This window comes from Lepus europaeus, chromosome 13, assembly GCF_033115175.1.
Source record: "Lepus europaeus isolate LE1 chromosome 13, mLepTim1.pri, whole genome shotgun sequence".
Classification (NCBI taxonomy): domain Eukaryota; kingdom Metazoa; phylum Chordata; class Mammalia; order Lagomorpha; family Leporidae; genus Lepus; species Lepus europaeus.
The window spans coordinates 49,972,409-49,991,654 of NC_084839.1; the positions used below are offsets into that span (position 1 = coordinate 49,972,409).

The following is a 19,246-nucleotide window of genomic DNA, read 5'->3' on the forward strand; positions in this document are numbered from 1 at the left end:
ACTGTTTTTCTTATACTACAAATTTTATTTTTTCTATTGTAACACAAGGCTAAAGTTTGTCTTCATTTTGTCATTAAAAAATAAATTGAAGAGAGGATTTTAAGTGGGCTGAAGTTGTGACACAGTGAGCCAAGAGCCTGCAGTTGCCACTATCCTGTATCAGAGTGCCTGATCTGACCGAGTCCTGGCTGCTCTGTTTCCAATCCAGCTCCCCACTGTTGCACCTGGGAAGGCAGAAGATGGTGGCCCAAGTGCCTGGTCGCTTGCCACCCATGTCAGAGACCATGATGCAGTTGTTGGCTCCTGGCTTCTATCTGGACCAGCTCCAGCTGTTGTGGCCATTTGGGAAATGAACCAACAGATGGAAGATATCTCTCTGTCCATGTCTCTATTTCTATCTCTGCCTTTCAGATAAATAAGAGAGGATTTTGAGGATTTATTATGAATAGAAGAGAGGATTTAAAAGAATGGTAGTTCAAGATGAAGGATATGCCAGTTACCCTGATGTGATCAGTACCTAGCGTATACATGAATCAAAACGTCACACTGTACCCTATAAATATGTACAATTATTACCAGCCAAAAAGTATTTAATAAAGAATAAAAATGTACAGAATATTTTTCCACCTTTTGAAAAAACATTTTTAAAATCTTCTGTTGAAATGATATTTTGAAGAATTTTTGTTTCAATCTGATAACAATTTAACTGGAGAAAGTAATATATATTCTTGTTGTTTTTCTAGCCCACAACTGGAGTTTTGTATAAAGAAGATAATTATGTCATCATGACAACTACACATAAAGAAAAATACAAATGTATACTTCCCCTTGTGACAAGTGGAGATGAGGTAAGTTTTTAGAAATATGATGATGATTCTTTTCACCTAACATTATAACCACATACTTGAAAACAAAATTGAATAATAGGTTTCTCAGTAACCTTGATTTAGCATAAAAATAATAAATCACTTTTATTCTTGAATTCTTTGCAAAATTAGCATCCAATTATTAATTTTTTTAAGATCTGTTTTATTTGAAAGGCAGAGGGAGAAAGAGAAAGATTTTCTACCCACTGGTTCACTTTCAAAATGCCCACAATAGCCAGGGCTAGGCCAGGGTAAAGCCAGGAGTTTGGAACACCATTAAGCAGGAACCTAGATACTGGTGCTATTATCTACTGCCTTCCCCAGATGCATTAGAAGAGGTTGGATTGGAATCAGAGTAGCCAGAACTCAAACTGGCACTCCAGTATAGAATGGTAGCATAATATGCAGTGCCATAACCCACTGCACCTCAAGGCTGGCCCCTCAATTAATATTATGAATGAAAATCAAACTCCATGTTTGTTTTTCTCATATAGATGTAAGAGTTTTAAAACATAATACAATTTTTAATATATGATATTTTTATAAAGAATTTATTCTAATTTATTGGAAAGGCAAAGAGAAAGAGATTTTCCATCAGCTGTGTCCCTCCCCAAATGCCTGTCAACTGCCAGGGCTGGAGCAGGCAAAAGCCAAAAGCCTGGAACTCACTCCAGGTCTCCCATGTGGTGGTAGGAACCCAACTACTTTAGCCATCAGTGTTGCATCCCAGGAAACTGAAACTCAAACCTAGGGACTCTGATATAGGATGTAGTATCTGAAGTGGCATTTTAACCACTAGACCAAATACCCACCCCCATAAAGAATTTCTTATGAATTATAATTGTGCTTTCTCAACCAACTTAGTTCATGTCATTTTCTTTCTCCTAAAATGCCCAAACTGCCTTTTATCCATCCTTCAAGTCAGTGACTTCTTTCAATATGAAACAGGAGGGGCAGCATGATAAAATGAAAACGACACCAGCCAGGAGGAGGCTGAGGTGTAGTCTATAGTTAGCAGTGGAACCTTAAACTAACTTGAAACTCAGTTCCTCCACTCAAAAAATTTATTAAACCAATTATGTAATACTTTCATGATCTATAAAATAGAAATATTAAAGTCAGTACTTACTTAGGTTTTGTTCAGATTAGAAATCTGTCTGAGACAGCTGTTTTCATTTTGTTTTAAACTTTGATGAGGTACAGCAAAAAGGAAGACCTTTCTCTCTGTCTCTCTCCCTCACTATCCACTCTGGCAAAAAAAATTTAAAAAAAAAAAAAACTTTGATGAGGTAGAAGTACACAAACAAAACAACACATAATATGTAGTATTCAAGTCTGAAATTTATAAAATGCATAGAAAATTTATCTTAAAGTAGCTTAAAGCTTTCCAATCAATGTATTCTAAAAGATTCAGCTATTCTAAAGTTTTCATAACTAGAAGTTCATTAAGTGAAAGCATTTAAAAATTCTGAAATAAATGTATAAGATTTGTTCAAAAAAACTGTTACTTAAAATCTTTTTTAAAGAAAGTAGAATAGACTATGGATGATTGCTCTGTGGCTCCGTATTTTATACTTCAATTCATTTGAAAAATGTGGCTTACCATAGCTTCTTGTTAAAAGTTTTGACTTTCTGGCCGGTGCCGCGGCTCAATAGATGAATTATGAGTAAGAATGCTGGCCGGCGCCGTGGCTCAACAGGCTAATCCTCCGCCTTGCGGCGCCAGCACACCGGGTTCTAGTCCCGGTCGGGGCGCCGGATTCTGTCCCGGCTGCCCCTCTTCCAGGCCAGCTCTCTGCTGTGGCCAGGGAGTGCAGTGGAGGATGGCCCAAGTCCTTGGGCCCTGCACCCCATGGGAGACCAGGATTAGCACCTGGCTCCTGCCTTCAGATCAGCACGGTGCGCCAGCTGCAGCACGCCAGCCATGGCGGCCATTGGAGGGTGAACCTACGGCAAAGGAAGACCTTTCTCTCTGTCTCTCTCTCTCACTGTCCACTCTGCCTGTCAAAAAAAAAAAAGTTTTGACTTTCCTCTTTTTTTCCAAGCATTTTGATGAGACCAGTGTATTAATACTCAAACAGCAAAGTTGGATGAAGTTCTAGAAAACTTGTAAGTATTAAACTCCAGTTCTTTCCTAGGAAGAAGAAAAGGATTACAAAGGTCCTAATCCACGAGAGCTTTTGGAACCACTATTTAAACAAAGCAGTTGTTCCTACAGAGTATGTATTTTATGTTCATTGATTAGCTAAGAAATAAATTCTAGTAGCCAATAGATCCTTGAAATTACTTCCATATTATTTCTTATTATGTTGTATCAAGTTTTTAAGTTAGGTATAAATCCAGCTTATGGCTTCATAGTAGTTTGTTCAGTTAGATTCCTGTATTGTATATGCAGCAGATAACCATTAATTCTAGTATCAAATCATACCACTTAACCTGCTGTTTTAATTCAAAAGAACGTTTCCTAGCATAATAGAATTTTATATTAAAAAGCTAATTGCTATTTTTAAGCTACATTAAAAATTATCACTAAACCAGGTTGTTAATACAGACCTCAAAAATATTCTAGACTTATTTCCTGCACAAAATTATCACTATTAAGCAAAAATAATGAGTAGACTGCAGAAATTTCACATTTTTCTGAGGTATAATTGTGTCACTTAATGAAAATTTACCCTAAATATTAGGGAAAATCTACTCAACCACTTAAAATACCAAAAAGTAATTCAACTGAACTATATGTAAATACATCCATCTTTCTTAGATTGAGTCCTATTGGACTTACGAAGTATGTCATGGAAAACACATTCGGCAATACCATGAAGAGAAAGAAACTGGTCAGGTATGTTTTTCTTCAAAATATAAAGTAAGGAACTTTATAAAATAAGGAGTTTAATAATGCAGTTAGTAATTTTAAAAATTATATTCTTTAAAATGTATTTGTGTTGTATAAGAGGTACCAAATTAGATAGGAGGAATAAATTCTAGAGTTCTGTAGTACAATAGGGTAACTGTAGTTCACAAGAACCTAGAAGATGTTTTATGAAGAATGAGAAGAGAGGAGTTTGAAGTCTCCAAATATAAAGAAATGATAAAGAGATGGGAATACCAATGACCCTGATTTGATCTGTACACATGGTATACATGTATTGAAATATCTTGTTGTAACCCATAAATATGTACAATTATTACATGTAAAAAAATGTAAATATATCGGTAAAATACTCACTTTACTTTTTTTTATACAGAAAATAAATATTCATGAGTACTACCTTGGGAATATGTTGGCTAAGAACCTTCTGTCAGAAAAAGGTTGGTCTCTGCACAGTGATTTGATGGTAATGCTGGTATTTTGTCTAAAATAGATGTTCATATTGGACATTAAAAGATATTCTTGGAGACTATGAATTTTAAACACTGAAATGAATTTCTGAACTGTCCCTTTGTTGTAGCAGTTAAGAAAACCCTTTTTTTTTTCCCTCAAGATTTATTTATTTATTTGAAAGCCAGAGTTAGAGAGAAGAAAAGGCAGTTATAAAGAAGAAAAGGCAGAGATCTTCCATCCACTGGTTCACTCCCCAGCTGGCCACGATGGCTAGGGCTGGGCCAAGCCGAAGCCAAGAGCATCATCTGGGTCTCCCTTGTAGGTGTAGAGGCCCACACATGAGCCATCTTTTGCTGCTTTTCCCAGGCCATTAGCAAGGAGTTGGATCAGAAGTGGAGCAGCCAGGAGTTGAACTGGCGCCCATATGGGATGCTGGCATTGCAGGTGGCAGCTTAACGTCTACACCACAATGCCAGTGGCCAGCCCCAAGAAAACACTTTTGAAGTTTTTGTTTTCATTATTTTCTGCCTTGACAAACATCATATTTTTTTCTGCTTACTATTAATGTTTTTAAAATCTGGTAGGATATACAAGTTAGTGTTATATATTTATATACAGAGCATTCATATTTGGTTTAAACCAAGCTTTTATGTATAAAAACAGCTATATCCCTCAGAGGATAAAATATTTTTATTAATCAAATTGGCCAACTAATTTAAGATGCAAGTTCTAAGATAAAAACTTCAAGAATAAATGTTTAGCCTAGTGATTAAGACACTGGTTAAGACACCAGTGTCACACATTGGAGTACCTGGGTTCAGTTACCACCTCCAGCTCCTGGCTTTAGCTTGCTGCTAATGCAGACCCTGGGAGGCAGTGCTAATGGCAGTGATTGGGTTCCTGTGGGAGACTTAGATTAAGTTCCCTGCTCCTGGCTCTGGCCCAGCCCATCCCCAGCTATTGCAGGCATTTGGCAAGTGTACCAGCAAATGAGAGTTTCAGTTTCTCTCTTTCTCTCTCTCTCTCTCTCTCTGCCTCTCAAATAAAGAAAGAAGAAAAACAATTTAAAACTTCGAGGGTAGACATTGTAGCATAGCATATTGAGACACCTACATCCTATATCCAAGTGCCTAGTTCCAGTCCTGGCTAATAAGCTTCCAATCAGCTTCTTGATAATGTGATTCTGGGAAGCAGCAGGTGAAGGCTCAGGTAGCTGAGTCCCTGCCACCCACATGAGAGACACAGAGTACCAGACTTCTGGCTTCAGCCTGGCCCAACTTTGGTTTTTATGGGCATTTGGGGAGTGAACCAGCAGATGCAAGCTCATTCTCTCCCTCTCCCCCTCCCCCTCCCTCTTCATGTGTCATTCTTCCTTTCAAATGAATATAAACTTATAAATTCAAAACAAAATGGTTGTGGCCAGTTTTCCTGCATGAAATAAAATATTTCTTAGGGAAAGATATAAAGATAAATGTATATAATATAATTTGATACATAATCATTTCAAGGTTACCAACTTTAAGGTAGTGAGATAAAAATGTATGTTTTGGCTCTCCTTTAGAACTTTGAGGGGGTTTTGGTGTTTTGTTTTTTTTTTTAACCTTTATTTATTTGAAAGTCAGAATTATGCAGAGAGAGGAAGAGACAGGGAGAGAAACAGATCGTTCATCCACTGATTCACTCTCCAAATGGCCGCAGTGGCTGGGACTGGGCCAGGCTGAAGCCAGGAGTCCAGAGCTTGTTCCGGGTCTCCCCACATGGTTGCAGGAGCACGAGTACTTCCAAGAGCTCAAGCACTTGGGCCATCTTCTGCTGCTTTCTCAGACACATTAGCAGGGAGCTGGATCAAAAGTGGAGTAGCTAGAACCTGTGCCCATAGGATGCTATCGTCCACTACACCACAACACTGGCCCCAAAACCTTAAAGGTTTAAACTTGGTTGACAACTTAGTCATTTGTATCTATGTCCTAACTGTTCTTTACAATTACCTTTCTCTTATTCCACAGAACGAGAAGCAGAGGAAAAGGAAAAGTCAAATGAGGCAAGTGCCAAATGTTGTTTTTTCTTTTTAAACTCAAAATTTATTGTTAGTGAAACATGAATCTACACAACTTAATTAACAGAATTTGCTTTCCATTCTTTATCAAATACCTCAAAGGATTGAGACAAAATTTACACTGTAATTTTTCTGAAAAAAGTTAACACTGTTATTCTTTTATTTACTTTAACAATGCTACCTAAGTAAATAAATATATTAATGATGTATCTGGGAAAGATTCTGTGATAGCACTGTATCACTTCTGTGCTTAGCAGTGATTTCTTCTGTTTAGTTTTGGAAACTATTCTAGTAGGAGCTTTTGCATTTTTCTCTTATTTGGTCCCCATTTCCTGTTAGTAAAACAGATGAAGTATACATGTAAATAACAAGGCATCAGACTAAAAGCATCTTGAAAAAAGATACTTTTATCTCTTCAACTCAAAGTGCAAAGCTGAGTGCCAGACTGTCAGCATTTCATACATGTTTATTGAATGAATGGATACATGGTAAATAAAAATAGTTTAAAAAGAATGATTCCTTAAGTTGCCTGATCTTAATTATTAAATACCCATGTGGTTCAAGGAATACTTTGTGATTCCTAAAAATTTCCAAAGTTTAAAAACAATATTGATAGAGAATATTTCATGATAAATTTCATTAGAAGTGAAATGAAATGGCAGAGACCTTGAAAATTGAAAATTAAAGGACACATAAAACTTAAAAGGGTGACTTTGGGAGGACTTGATAAGCTAAGCAGAGACACACATAGCATTGCTGTTTTAAAAGATTTTAATTTTACAGACTACCTTTGAGATAAAATATTTATTTTTCTGTGACTCTGGAGGATAGCAGGATGGAACACAATATATGAAATGATAAAGGAAGAGAAAGAAAAGGGTAAGGGAAGAACACTAACATTTACTGAGCCCCAATTTACAAGCCAGATACTGCAAGGCATGTAACAAAAGCCTATGTTTAATTCTCCCAATAACCTGTGAATATTTATTATTCTGCTATTATAAATGACAAAAACTTAAAAATTGATCATCATAAAGCTGATTAAATCAAAGCTGATTTCAGATATGAGTGTAAAAATAAGTCTCAAATTATTTTTTCCTGGAAACATTTATTTATTGCCTGTCACTGAGAGGTACCAAAGTGGTGCAAGATGCAAACCCTGCCTCCAAAGAGTTTTCTTGAATATATGATTATCAATATCTTTGTAAAATACCTATATTACATTTGTCTTGTGCTTATGTGGAGGAAAGTATGAGAGCTAATTCCTTAATAATCCTTGACATCTCAGATTATGTCCTTTATTCCTCCATTCTGTGATAGTTTTTTGTCTTTTGTTGGCCTTGAATAGATGTTTATATAAAGGAGTTTATATGCTGAAAAGTCTGTGGTGTTCCTTTTAATAACAGCAAAGAAAAAGCATATTGATAAACCAGTAGTATATTTAGATTCCTGTTTTAGGTAGAGCTATACAATATAGCCCTTCTTTTTTGACAAATCATCCTTGAGACTTTTAGAATCAAGATGGTTATCGATTAAGAGTTCAGGGAAGAATGCTCTGAGCAGCCTGTTTAGTAAGTTTTGTATTTTAGTCTGAGTGTCTTCCTTTAGAAATGTTAGAAAAAAATTTCTACTAATCATGATCCTATAACCATTTACAAAAATGTACATTTACTTAATATCTTAATTTTAGGATTAAGTCATTTTCTTTTGTATTAAGCTAGCTATGAAAATACATACTTATATTTGCTCAAACAAGAACTTAGGAATCAAAACAATACTAGAGGAAGAACTTGAAGAAAATACACAAATGTTACCTTTCCATTTATAAATAAAATGTAGTTTTCTCCCTTTCAGAATAATAAATGCTTCTCCAATCCTTATCCCCACCTCTCTTTCTAATGAAAAGTATGTCTTATACTCTTTTTTTTAAGATTCCCACTAAAAATATCGAAGGTCAGATGACACCCTACTATCCGGTGGGAATGGGAAATGGTACACCTTGTAGTTTGAAACAGAACCGGCCCAGATCAAGTACTGTGATGTACATATGTCATCCTGAATCTAAGCATGAAATTCTTTCAGTAGCTGAAGTTACAACTTGTGAATATGAAGTTGTCATTTTGACACCACTCTTGTGCAATCATCCTAAATATAGGTAGGATGTGCATTTAATATTTTAAACATAAAATGCACACATGCTTTAAAGTGTTCTATGCTTAGCTTTAATGTTTTGTTCTTATGGAATAGGTTCAGAGCATCTCCTGTGAATGACATATTTTGCCAATCACTGCCAGGATCGCCATTTAAGCCCCTCACTCTGAGACAGCTGGAGCAGCAGGAAGAAATACTAAGGGTGCCTTTTAGGAGAAGTAAAGAGGTATGAGGATTATTTGTTGATAATTTCTCAATGCTTCATTTTCCAAATTTCAGAACATGTATCAGCATTTAAATATTCTTGTAATATATAGTATTAGCAGTTTATTTTATTGACTCAAAATTTTAAATGCCAGTTCTGCTCATTGATTTTTTTTTTTTTTTTTTTTTAAATTTTTGACAGGCAGAGTAGACAGTGAGAGAGAGAGAGAGAAAGGTCTTTTGCCATTGGTTCACCCTCCAATGGCTGCCACGGCCGGCGCGCTGCGGCCGGCGCACCGCGCTGATCCGAAGGTAGGAGCCAGGTGCTTCTTCTGGTCTCCCATGGGGTGCAGGGCCCAAGTACTTGGGCCATCCTCCACTGCACTCCCTGGCCACAGCAGAGAGCTGGCCTGGAAGAGGGGCAACCGGGACAGAATCCGGTGCCCCGACTGGGACTAGAACCCCGTGTGCCGGCGCCACAGGCAGAGGATTAGCCTATTGAGCCGCGGCGCTGGCCTGCTCATTGATTTTAATTCTTTTGTTAAGTACTTCTTAGAAATAATTTTAAGATTCTTAGATACTCAAAATTCTATAATATTTTAAAGTGTGACAATTTTTGTGTTATAGTCAGTTAAATTTTTAGATAGCTGATCCAGCTTAAGCCACTTGAAAAAGTAGACTACAACCCCATCTCCACTGTATTTATTCTTCAGCTCATTGCTGTCCTTCTAACCACTTCTAATGCTGCTTCCCCCTTTTGATGTCTTCCCATTTATATCCAATGGACATCACCTTATACGTTCTCAGTAATCTCACACTCATCGTTTTTCCTCATCCATTTTCTTATCCTCTCCAATGCCTTTAAAGCACTCTGCTGTTCCCAGTTTACAAAACCAGAAATCTGACTCTTTTTTCTTATCTCTTCATTTGTATGTAAATCTAATCATTTTCTAAGAACCATTAGTCTTCTAAATGCTTTTTTTTCCTTTAACTTTTATTCAATAACTATAAATTTCCAAAGTACAGCTTTTGGATTACAGTGGCTTTTTCTCCCCCATAACTTCCCTACCACCCACAGCCCTCCCATCTCCTCCCTCTCCCATTCCATTCACATCAAGATTTCATTTTCAATTATCTTTATATACAGACAATCAATTTAGTATATATTAAGTAAAGATTTCAACAATTTGCACCCACACAGAAACACAAAGTGTAAAGTACTGTTTGATTACTAGTTATACTGTTGATTCACATAGTACAACACATTAAGGACAGAGATCCTACATGAGGAGTAAGTGCACAGTGACTCCTGTTGTTGATTTTAACAATTGACACTCTTGTTTATGGCATCAGTAATCACCCTAGGCTCTTGTCATGAATTGCCAAGGCTATGGAAGCCTTTTGAGTTCGCCAACTCCGATCTTATTTAGACAAGGTCATAGTCAAAGTAGAAGTTCTCTCCTCCCTTCAGAGAAAGGTACCTCCTTCTTTGATGACCCATTCTTTGCGCTGGGATCTCACTCACAGAGATCTTTCATGTAGGTTTGTTTTTGTTTTCATTTTTTTTGCCACAGTGTCTTGGCTTTCCATGCTTAAACTACTCTCATGGGCTTTTTAGCCAGAACCGAATGCCTTAAGGGCTGATTCTGAGGCCAGAGTGCTGTTTAGGACATCTGCCATTCTGTGAGTCTGCTATGTATCCCACTTCCCACGCTGGATCGTTCTTTCCTTTTTAATTCTATCAGTTAGTATTAGCAGACACTAGTCTTGTTTATGTGATCCCTTTGACTCTTAGACTTATCAGCATGGTCAATTATGAACTGAAACTGATCACTTTGACTAGTGAGATGGCATTGGTACATGCCACCTTGATGAGATTGAATTGGAATCCCCTGGCACGTTTCTAACTCTACCATTTGGGGCAAGTCCGATTGAGCATGTGCCAAACTGTACATCTCCTCCCTCATTTATATCTAAATATAATCATTTTTTAAGAACCATTAGTCTTCTAAATGCTTTTTAAATCAGTCCTAACTGTATTTCTAGACCTCATTATTTTCTAGTCCCAGAAACTGGTTTCTTCACAAATCCCCTTTCTAATCTTCCTTTGCAGCAGGTAAAATGCTCTTTCTACAATGAACATTTGATTATTTATTTAATCCTATGATAGTTAACATTATCTATAACTCAAGATAAAATCTTCCTCATCTTCCATTATCCTCATAAAATCAGCTTCATCTTCCATTATCATTCCTTGTCTTTATTTGAGTAACAGACAACAGAGCTTCCCATCTACTGGTTTACTCTGCAGTGCCCACAATGGCCAAGGATCAGCAGGCTAAACTGAAGAACCAGGAACTCCATCCAGGTCTCCCCTGTGGGTAGCAGTGACCCAATTACTTGAGTCTTCATTAGCTGGAATCCAGTGGAGCCAGGATTGGCATTGTGATACAGCAGGTTAGGCTGCCACTTGCATTGGCAGCGTTCCTGTATTGGATTGCCAGTTTGAGATCCAGCCATTGCACTTCCAATCCAGCTCCCTGCTAATGTATCTGAGAAATACTTGGGTCCCTGCCACCTACGTGGGAGACCCAGACAAAGTTCTAGGCTCCTGACTTCGGTCTGATCCAGCCACATTTTTGTTGCCGTTTGGGGAGTGAACCAGCAGATGGAAGATCTCTCTTTCTCTTTTTCCCTCTCACTCTGTCACATTGCTTGTCACCTAAACGAATCTTAAAGGAAAAAAAAAAAAAAAAACATGAAAACCGTGGAGCCAGTACTCAAACCCAGGCACTCCAATATTGGATGTGGGCACCCCATACCAGCATCTTAATATTAAGCCAAATACACCTTAATACTAAGCTTCATATATCTTAATACTAAGCCAAATGCCTGTACCACACACAAGTACACCCCTTTTTTTAAAAGATAGCCTTATAGACTTAATAGAAATCTTTGGGGTGTTTTTGTTTTTGTTTGAGATAGATAGAACAAGCTCCCATGTACTAGTTAACTCCCAAAATGGTTGGAACAGCTGGGGCAGGACCACAGCCAAAATCAGGAGCCAGAAATACAATCCAGGTTTCCCATGTGGGTGGCAAGAGTGTAATTACATTAGCCATCACCACTGCCTCCAAGGGCCTGCATTAGCAGGAAGCTGGAATAGGTATCAAACACAGGCACTGTGATACAGGATGTGGGCATCCTATTCAGTATCTTAATTGCTAGGCTAAATGCCTGCCCCTACCATTCCCTTTATCCTAGCTATTTTGAATTACTTAGAGTTTCCTGACTTACCATGTTCTTTCTGGCCTTTTTTCCTTTTTCTGTCGCCTTTTCCCCTTTTCTTCCCTTGACTTCATAAACTTCATCCTGTGCTTGCAGATGTGATTCCAGTGTTACTGCCTTTGGAAATGAGCCAGAATACCCAGTGAATTGTTCCCCCTTACTAGTCATGTATTTTATGTACTCCTCTATTGTAGCACTTCAGTGGCTAAAACTGGTGGTTTTGCCAATGGTTCTTACATTAACTTGAGGGCAGAAGAAACTCTGCTTCCTTTACTTCTGGGTTTTAGCTCCTTGGATGATGGTTTAGTTACTAATACTTAGCTGCAGGAGCTGTTTAACTTTCTCTTCAGTACTTTTTACGTAAGTATTGCTGGACTCATGGATGAACTATCACTTTGACAGTGACTTTAACATTAATTCCACAGTTTGGCTTAGAGTGTTGAATGTTTTAAAAGACTATAGCTAGGTTCTCTGTCTTCTCTTTTTTTTTTTTTTTTTTTTTTTTTATTTGAAAGTCAGAGTTACACAGAGAGAGAAGGAGAGGCAGAAAGAGAGAGAGAGAGATCTTCCATCCGCTGGTTCACTCCTCACTTGGCTGCAATGGCCGGAGCTGTGCCAACCTGAAGCCAGGAGCTTCTCGGTCTCCCACGTGGGTTCAGGGCCCAAGGACTTGGGCCATCTTCTACTGCTTTCCCAGGCCATAGCAGAGAGCTGGATCAGAAGTGGAGCAACTGGGACTCGAACCAGTGCCCATTTGGGATGCTGATACTGCAGGCGGCGGCTTTACCCACTACACCACAGTGCCGGCCCCTTGTCTTCTGTTTAATAGTGATCTAAATACTGACAGGTACTTAGCTCAATCAAAATGCTTCACAAATCCCAATTTTCATTGCTCTTCAAGGACAAAGTGACAGTTTACTTTTCTTTTTTTCTCTTTTTAAGATTTATTTGTTTAAAAGGCAGAGTTAGAGGTCTTCAGTCTGCTGGTTTATTCCCCAGATGGCCACAACGGCCAGGGCTGGACCAGGCTGAAACCAGGAACCAGGTGCTTCTCCCAGATCTCCCAAATGGGTACAAGGGCCAAAGCACTTTTTTTTTTTAAGATTTTTTTTTTTTCATTATTATTTGAAAGGCAGAGTTACAGAGAGAGAAAGGAAGAGACAGAGTGAGAGCTTCCATCCGCTGGTTCACTCCTCAAATGCCTGCAACCGCCAGAGCTGGGACAATCCGAAGCCAAAAGCCAGGAGCTTCCTTTGGGTCTCCTATGTGGGTTCAGGGGCCCAAGGATTTGGGCCATCTTCTGCTGATTTCCCAGGTGTCTTAGCAGGGAACTGGATGGGAAGTGGAGCAGCTGGGACTCAAACCGCTGCCAGTATGATACACCAGCATAGCAAGAGGCGGCTTTACACACTACATCACAACACTGGCCCCAGTTTACTTTTCTTTAAATACTGTATTTAATCTGTCAGTTGAGAAAATAATTTTTTTAAAACTTCAGATGACAGTGCTTTCAAAATACTTGGGATCTTTAGGGCACATGTTCCATATGAAAATCTTAGGTGATATTGTAGCATAATGAAACTAATCTTTATTTTACAATCTTTTTTTTTTATTTATTAAACTTTTATTTAATGAATATAAATTTCCAAAGTACAGCTTATGGGTTACAATAGCTTCCCCCCTCCCATAACTTCCCTCCCACCCGCAACCCTCCCCTTTCCCGCTCCCTCTCCCCTTCCAATCACATCAAGATTCATTTTCAATTCTCTTTATATACAAAAGATCAGTTTAGTATATATTAGGTAAAGATTTCAACAGTTTGCCCCCATATAGCAACACAAAGTGAAAAAAATACTGTTGGAGTACTAGTTATAGCATTAAATAAGAGTGTACAGCACATTAAAGACAGATCCTACATAATATTTTTTTTAAAAAATTAATTAATTTTCTATGCCATTTCCAGTTTAACACCAGGGTTTTTTTTGTTGTTTTTTTTTTTTTCATTTCCAATTATCTTTATATACAGAAGATCGATTCAGTATATAATTAGTAAAGATCTCATCAGTTTGCACCCACACAGAAACACAAAATGTAAAAATACTGTTTCAGGCCAGCGCCGCGGCTCACTAGGCTAATCCTCCGCCTTGCGGCGCCGGCACACCATGTTCTAGTCCCGGTCGGGGCACCGATCCTGTCCCGGTTGCCCCTCTTCCAGGCCAGCTCTCTGCTGTGGCCAGGGAGTGCAGTGGAGGATGGCCCAAGTCCTTGGGCCCTGCACCCCATGGGAATCCAGGATAAGCACCTGGCTCCTGCCATCGGATCAGCGCGGTGGCCATTGGAGGGTGAACCAGCGGCAAAAAAGGAAGACCTTGCTCTCTGTCTCTCTCTCACTGTCCACTCTGCCTGTCAAAAATTAAAAAAAAAAAAAAATACTGTTTCAGTACTAGTTATAGCATCACTGCACATTAGACAACACATTAAGGACAGATCCCACATGGGATGTAAGTACACAGTGACTCCTGTTGCTGACTTATCAATTTGACACTCCTGTTCATGGCGTCAGTAATCTCCCTAGGCTCTAGTCATGAGTTGCCAGGGCTATGGAAGCCTTTAGAGTTCTCTGACTTTGATCTTATTCCGATAGGGTCATAGTCAAAGTGGAGGTTCTCTCCTCCCTTCAGAGAAAGGTACCTCCTTCTTTGATGGCCTCGTTCTTTCCACTGGGATCTCACTCACAGAGATCTTTCATTTAGGTCTTCTTTTTTTTCTTTTCCATAGTATCTTGGCTTTCCATGCCTATTTTACAATCTTTTTTTAATGTAAATCTGTTGCACATAATTTCTCTGTTAAAAATGTACATTTTTGGGGGCTAGTGCTGTGGTGTAGCAGGAAAAGCTGCCGCCTGCAGTACTGGCATCCCATATGGGTGCTGGTTCAAGTCCTGGCTACTCCACTTCCAATCCAGCTGTCTGCCATGGCATGGAAAAGCAGAAGATGGCCCAAATCCTTGGGCCCCTGCACCTATGTGGGAGACCCGGAGGAGGCCAATGGTTGGAAGACCTCTCTCTCTTGTCTCTGCCTCTCTGTAACTTTGCCTTTCAAATAAATAAATAAATCCTTAAAAAAAATGTACATTTGGGGACAGGCTTTGGGTGCAGTGGTTCAGACACAGCTTAGGACACCCGAATCCCATATCAGTATGTCTGGATCCAAGCCCCAGCTCTGCTTCCAATTCTGCCTTCCTGCTAATGGATACTCTGTGGAGGCTACAGGTGTTCCTTAAGTTCTTGGACCCCTGCCACTCACATAGAAACCCAGGTAGTTTTCTGGGCTCCAGACTTTGGCTTGACCCATTCCCAGCTGTTGCAGGCACTGGGGAATGAACCAGCAGATGGAAGACCTCTTCCTTCCCCTCAACTTTCAAATAATAAAATATTTTTTAAAAAATAAAAATGTTTATCTGATATATTGTTTGTCTTTTAAGTGCAGATCAGTGTTCACCATAAAGAATTTTTTATTTTTTAAACAAAAATACAAATCTGGCTATCCGAATTTTGGTTTTGATCTCCCTGCATGATTATATTACATTAATTTGGAGATTATCACAAACTTTTAGGAGTTCATTTTTATGGATTTTCAAATCCTGCTATAAAACTGTTAATCTATTTATATTAGAATAATTTTCCTTAAAATGAAAATGGATGTTTTGTCCCAAAGAAGCAACATTAGGGGCTGCCATCATGGTGCAGTGAGTTAAGCCTCCATCTACAATGCCAGCATCCCATATAAGGACCACTTCAAGTCTCAGCTACTCCACTTCTGTTGCAGCTCCCTGCTAATGCGCCTAAGAAGGCAGCAGAAGATGGCCCAAGAAAATGGCTCCTGCTACCAACATGGGAGACCAGATGGAATTCAGGCTACTAGCTTTGGCCTGGCCTAACCCTTAGCCATTGTAGCTGTTTAGGGAGTGAACCAGTAGATAGATGATCTCTCCCTGTGTCTCTCTGATCTCCCTATCTAACTCTGCCTTTCAAATAAGTAAAATAAATCTTTTTTTTAAAAAAGGTTATGATTCTGTCCTTATTACCACTCCAGTTTAGTCTATCAACCTCTTAGAAGCAGTAACTGCCTGATTCTAATACTTAGCACATAAGAGAGTACCAGGAGCTATTATTTACTCAGGAGTTATTTGGTCAGAATTCTCTGAAGGTGGATAGAGTTATACAGTAAAGTTCAAGGTACTTTAAAAAATAAGGTGCTGGGCCAGTGCTGTGGCATAATAGGTAAAGCCACTGCCTGTGGCACCAGTATCCCATATGGATGCTGATTAGTGAGCCAGCTGCTCCACTTCTGATCCAGCTCCCAACTAATACACCTAGGAAAACAGTGAAAGATGGTCCAAGTCCTTGTGCCCCTATACCCACGTGGGAGAGCTGGAAGAAGCTCTTGGCTCCTGCCTTCCACCTGGCCCGGCCCCAGCCACTGAGGCCTTTTGGGGAGTGAACCAGCTGATGGAAGATTTCTCTCCTCTCCCTCTCTCCCTCTCTCCCTCTCTCCCTCTCTGTCTCTGTCTCTGCCTTTCAAATAAATAAGTAAATCTTTAAAAAAAGAAAAAAAGCGGCCATCTTGGCAAGAAATCTTTATTCTTCCTTATATTTGAAGGGACAGAGCATAAGGTCATTGGTTTCTGGAGTAAACCATCCAATGACTCCTCCAAGATGAAATAGAAGCAGAAGGACGACAGTTGGTTAGGGGCAGTTACAGGAGGTGGAAAAGGATACATAGTTTATAGTTTACATGTATTAGAAACCCACTTACTGTTCAATTTTTATAAGTTTTTATAATTTTTATAAGTACTGGTCTAAATTCATTTCTCTCTACCCATTGTCAAATACCCAAAAAACCATCAGATCCTGACTTACTCACTTTTTTCATAATTACCCTTTTCTCTCCACTTAAGCCCCATCATTCCCTTACTTTGGATTCTCTTCATCTCTGAAATGGGTTTCTACAACTCCTACCTTGACTCCCTCCAGATTCATCTGTGCTATTCCTTCTTAACTGTAGCTGTTAAAGTAACTCCTTAAAAATAATGATTACAGGGGCCCACGCTGTGGCATGGTAGGCTAAGCCTCCACCTGGGGTGCCAGCATACCATATGAGCACTGGTTTGAGTCCCGGCTGTTCCACTTCTGATCCAGCTGCAGCTGATGGCCTCGGAAAGCATTAGAAGATGGCATAAGTGCTTGGGCCCCTGCACCCATGTGGGCAATCCAGAAGAAGCTCCTGGCTCCTGGTTTCGGATCAGCCCAGCTCCAGCCATTACAGCCATTTGGGCAGTGAACCATCGGATGGACGACCTCTCCCTCTGTCTCTCCCTCTCTCTGTAACTCTACCTCTCAAATAATCTTTAAAATAATAATAATAATGATCAAACCATATCTTTGCCTAAAACTGATAGGATAGTGTTCAAACTTCTAGGCATATACTTTTGTACCTTAGAGTACCTACTTACCTTTCGTGTCTTTTTTCTTTAAGAGTTTATTTCTTTTCTATTTAAGAGAAGGTAGAGAGAGAGCTCCCATCCACTTGTTCTTTCCCCCAAATGCCTGAAAATGGCTGGGACTGGATTAGGCCAAAGCCAGGAGCCTGGAACTCAATCCATATCTCCTACATGCGTGACAGGAATCTATCACTTGATCTATCACCATCAACTCCAAGGTCTATATTAGCAGGAAGCTGGAGCCAGGACTTAGGAGTGGGTATCAAACTCAGGAACTCTTTAGACATGGGCATCTTAACCAATAACATTACTAGGCCAAACACCTGCTCCATCCTGTAAGTTTTCAATATTATAGACCTGCATTTTTGCTTTTACCTCCTTGAAGTCCACTTGGCATATACATAGACACAAAATTCATACAGAGACATAAACATAAATCACAAATCCTTTATGTGTCAAGAATTAAGGGCTTTCTCTTTATGAAGTCTTCATATTTTCTTTGTCAAAGTATATTTGAACCATGCCTTCCTCTGTGAGTGTGCTATTAGCTTAATAGCACCTGCACCCTTATTAGTTTAGTCTCCCCTATTACATTGCAGATTCCTCCTTAGCAATAACCAGGTTCTACTCCATTCGAATAATTCTAACTAATATTCATATTTCCTCCCTACTTCTTTTTATCCTACTTGTTATCCCATCTTTACCCTTAATGACCACAAATGGATAATTTTTATTTTTAAATTTTTCTACAGTTTAATAATAACTTGGTGGGGCCGGCACTGTTGCATAGCAGGTAAAGCCACCACCTGCAATGCCAGTATCCCATATGGGTGCCGGTTCATGTCCTGGCTGTTCTACTTCCAATCCAGCTCTCTGCTGTGGCCTAGGAAGGCAGTAGAAGATAGCCCAAGTCCTTGGGCCCCTGCACCTGCATGGGAGACCCGGAGGAAGCTCCTGGCTCCTGGCTTTGGATCAGTGCAGCTTCGGCCATTGCAGCCAGTTGGGGAGTGAACCAATGGATGGAAAATCTCTCTCTCTGCCCCTCTTTCTCACTCTATCTGACTCTGACTTTCAAATAAATCTTTAAAATAATAATAACTTGGGTTAGATGTGGTACAGCATGTTAACCTACCACCCGGGATGCCTGCATCCCATATCAGTAGTGGCTATACTACATTTCTGATCCAGCTTCCTGCTAATATTCCTGGGAGACAGGATGATAGCCCAAGTACTTTGTTTCCTGACACCCACATGAGTGGAGTTCCTGGCTCCTGGCTTCAACCTGACCTGGTCACAGCTGTCGTGGGCGTTTGGGGAATCAGTCAATTACAGATTTCTCTCTCTCTCTCTCTCTCTCTCTCTCTCTCTCTCTCTCTCTTTCAAATAAATAAATCCTTAAAAAATAATAACACGAATAATGGAAGCTGTAACTGGTAAAATTAAATGTGGTATAGAAACCTTTAAACATGTTTCCCGTTTAATTTTAGGAAGATTTGCAGTCAACTAAAGAAGAGAGATTTCCAGCAATCCACAAACCCATTGCCATTGGCTCTCAGCCAATGCTCACTGTTGGAACAACTCATATATCCAAACTGACAGATGACCAACTCATAAAAGAGTTCCTTAGTGGTTCTTACTGCTTTCATGGGGTGAGAAGTGAACTTTTTCATTTAAATGTTTATCTTGTAACTCTTACTTGTCAGTTATTTAGTCAATGGACATTAGCAGCACAGAAAAAATTTTTATCTATAGAGAAATGACAGAATCCTGCCATTCCCCATGGGCATTTTTCTCTCTGCAGTTTCATACCCCTGCCTCTGTATAATCTATCTGTAGCCATTATGTTCTCTTTA

The 19,246-nt window shown here is 39.3% G+C and overlaps 1 protein-coding gene across 2 annotated transcripts in view; it reads left to right on the top strand.

The window, feature by feature from the left end:
* Positions 1 to 19,246, top strand: part of ERLEC1 (endoplasmic reticulum lectin 1) — a 41,438-nt gene that overhangs the window by 7,459 nt on the left and 14,733 nt on the right. For both annotated transcript variants that reach the window (XM_062209426.1, XM_062209427.1), the window contains exons 2-9: positions 744 to 848; positions 3,005 to 3,085; positions 3,631 to 3,708; positions 4,115 to 4,178; positions 6,198 to 6,232; positions 8,179 to 8,402; positions 8,495 to 8,624; positions 18,881 to 19,042. In XM_062209426.1, the coding sequence (XP_062065410.1) occupies positions 744 to 848; positions 3,005 to 3,085; positions 3,631 to 3,708; positions 4,115 to 4,178; positions 6,198 to 6,232; positions 8,179 to 8,402; positions 8,495 to 8,624; positions 18,881 to 19,042 (879 nt within the window). The remainder of the gene's footprint in view (positions 1 to 743; positions 849 to 3,004; positions 3,086 to 3,630; positions 3,709 to 4,114; positions 4,179 to 6,197; positions 6,233 to 8,178; positions 8,403 to 8,494; positions 8,625 to 18,880; positions 19,043 to 19,246) is intronic.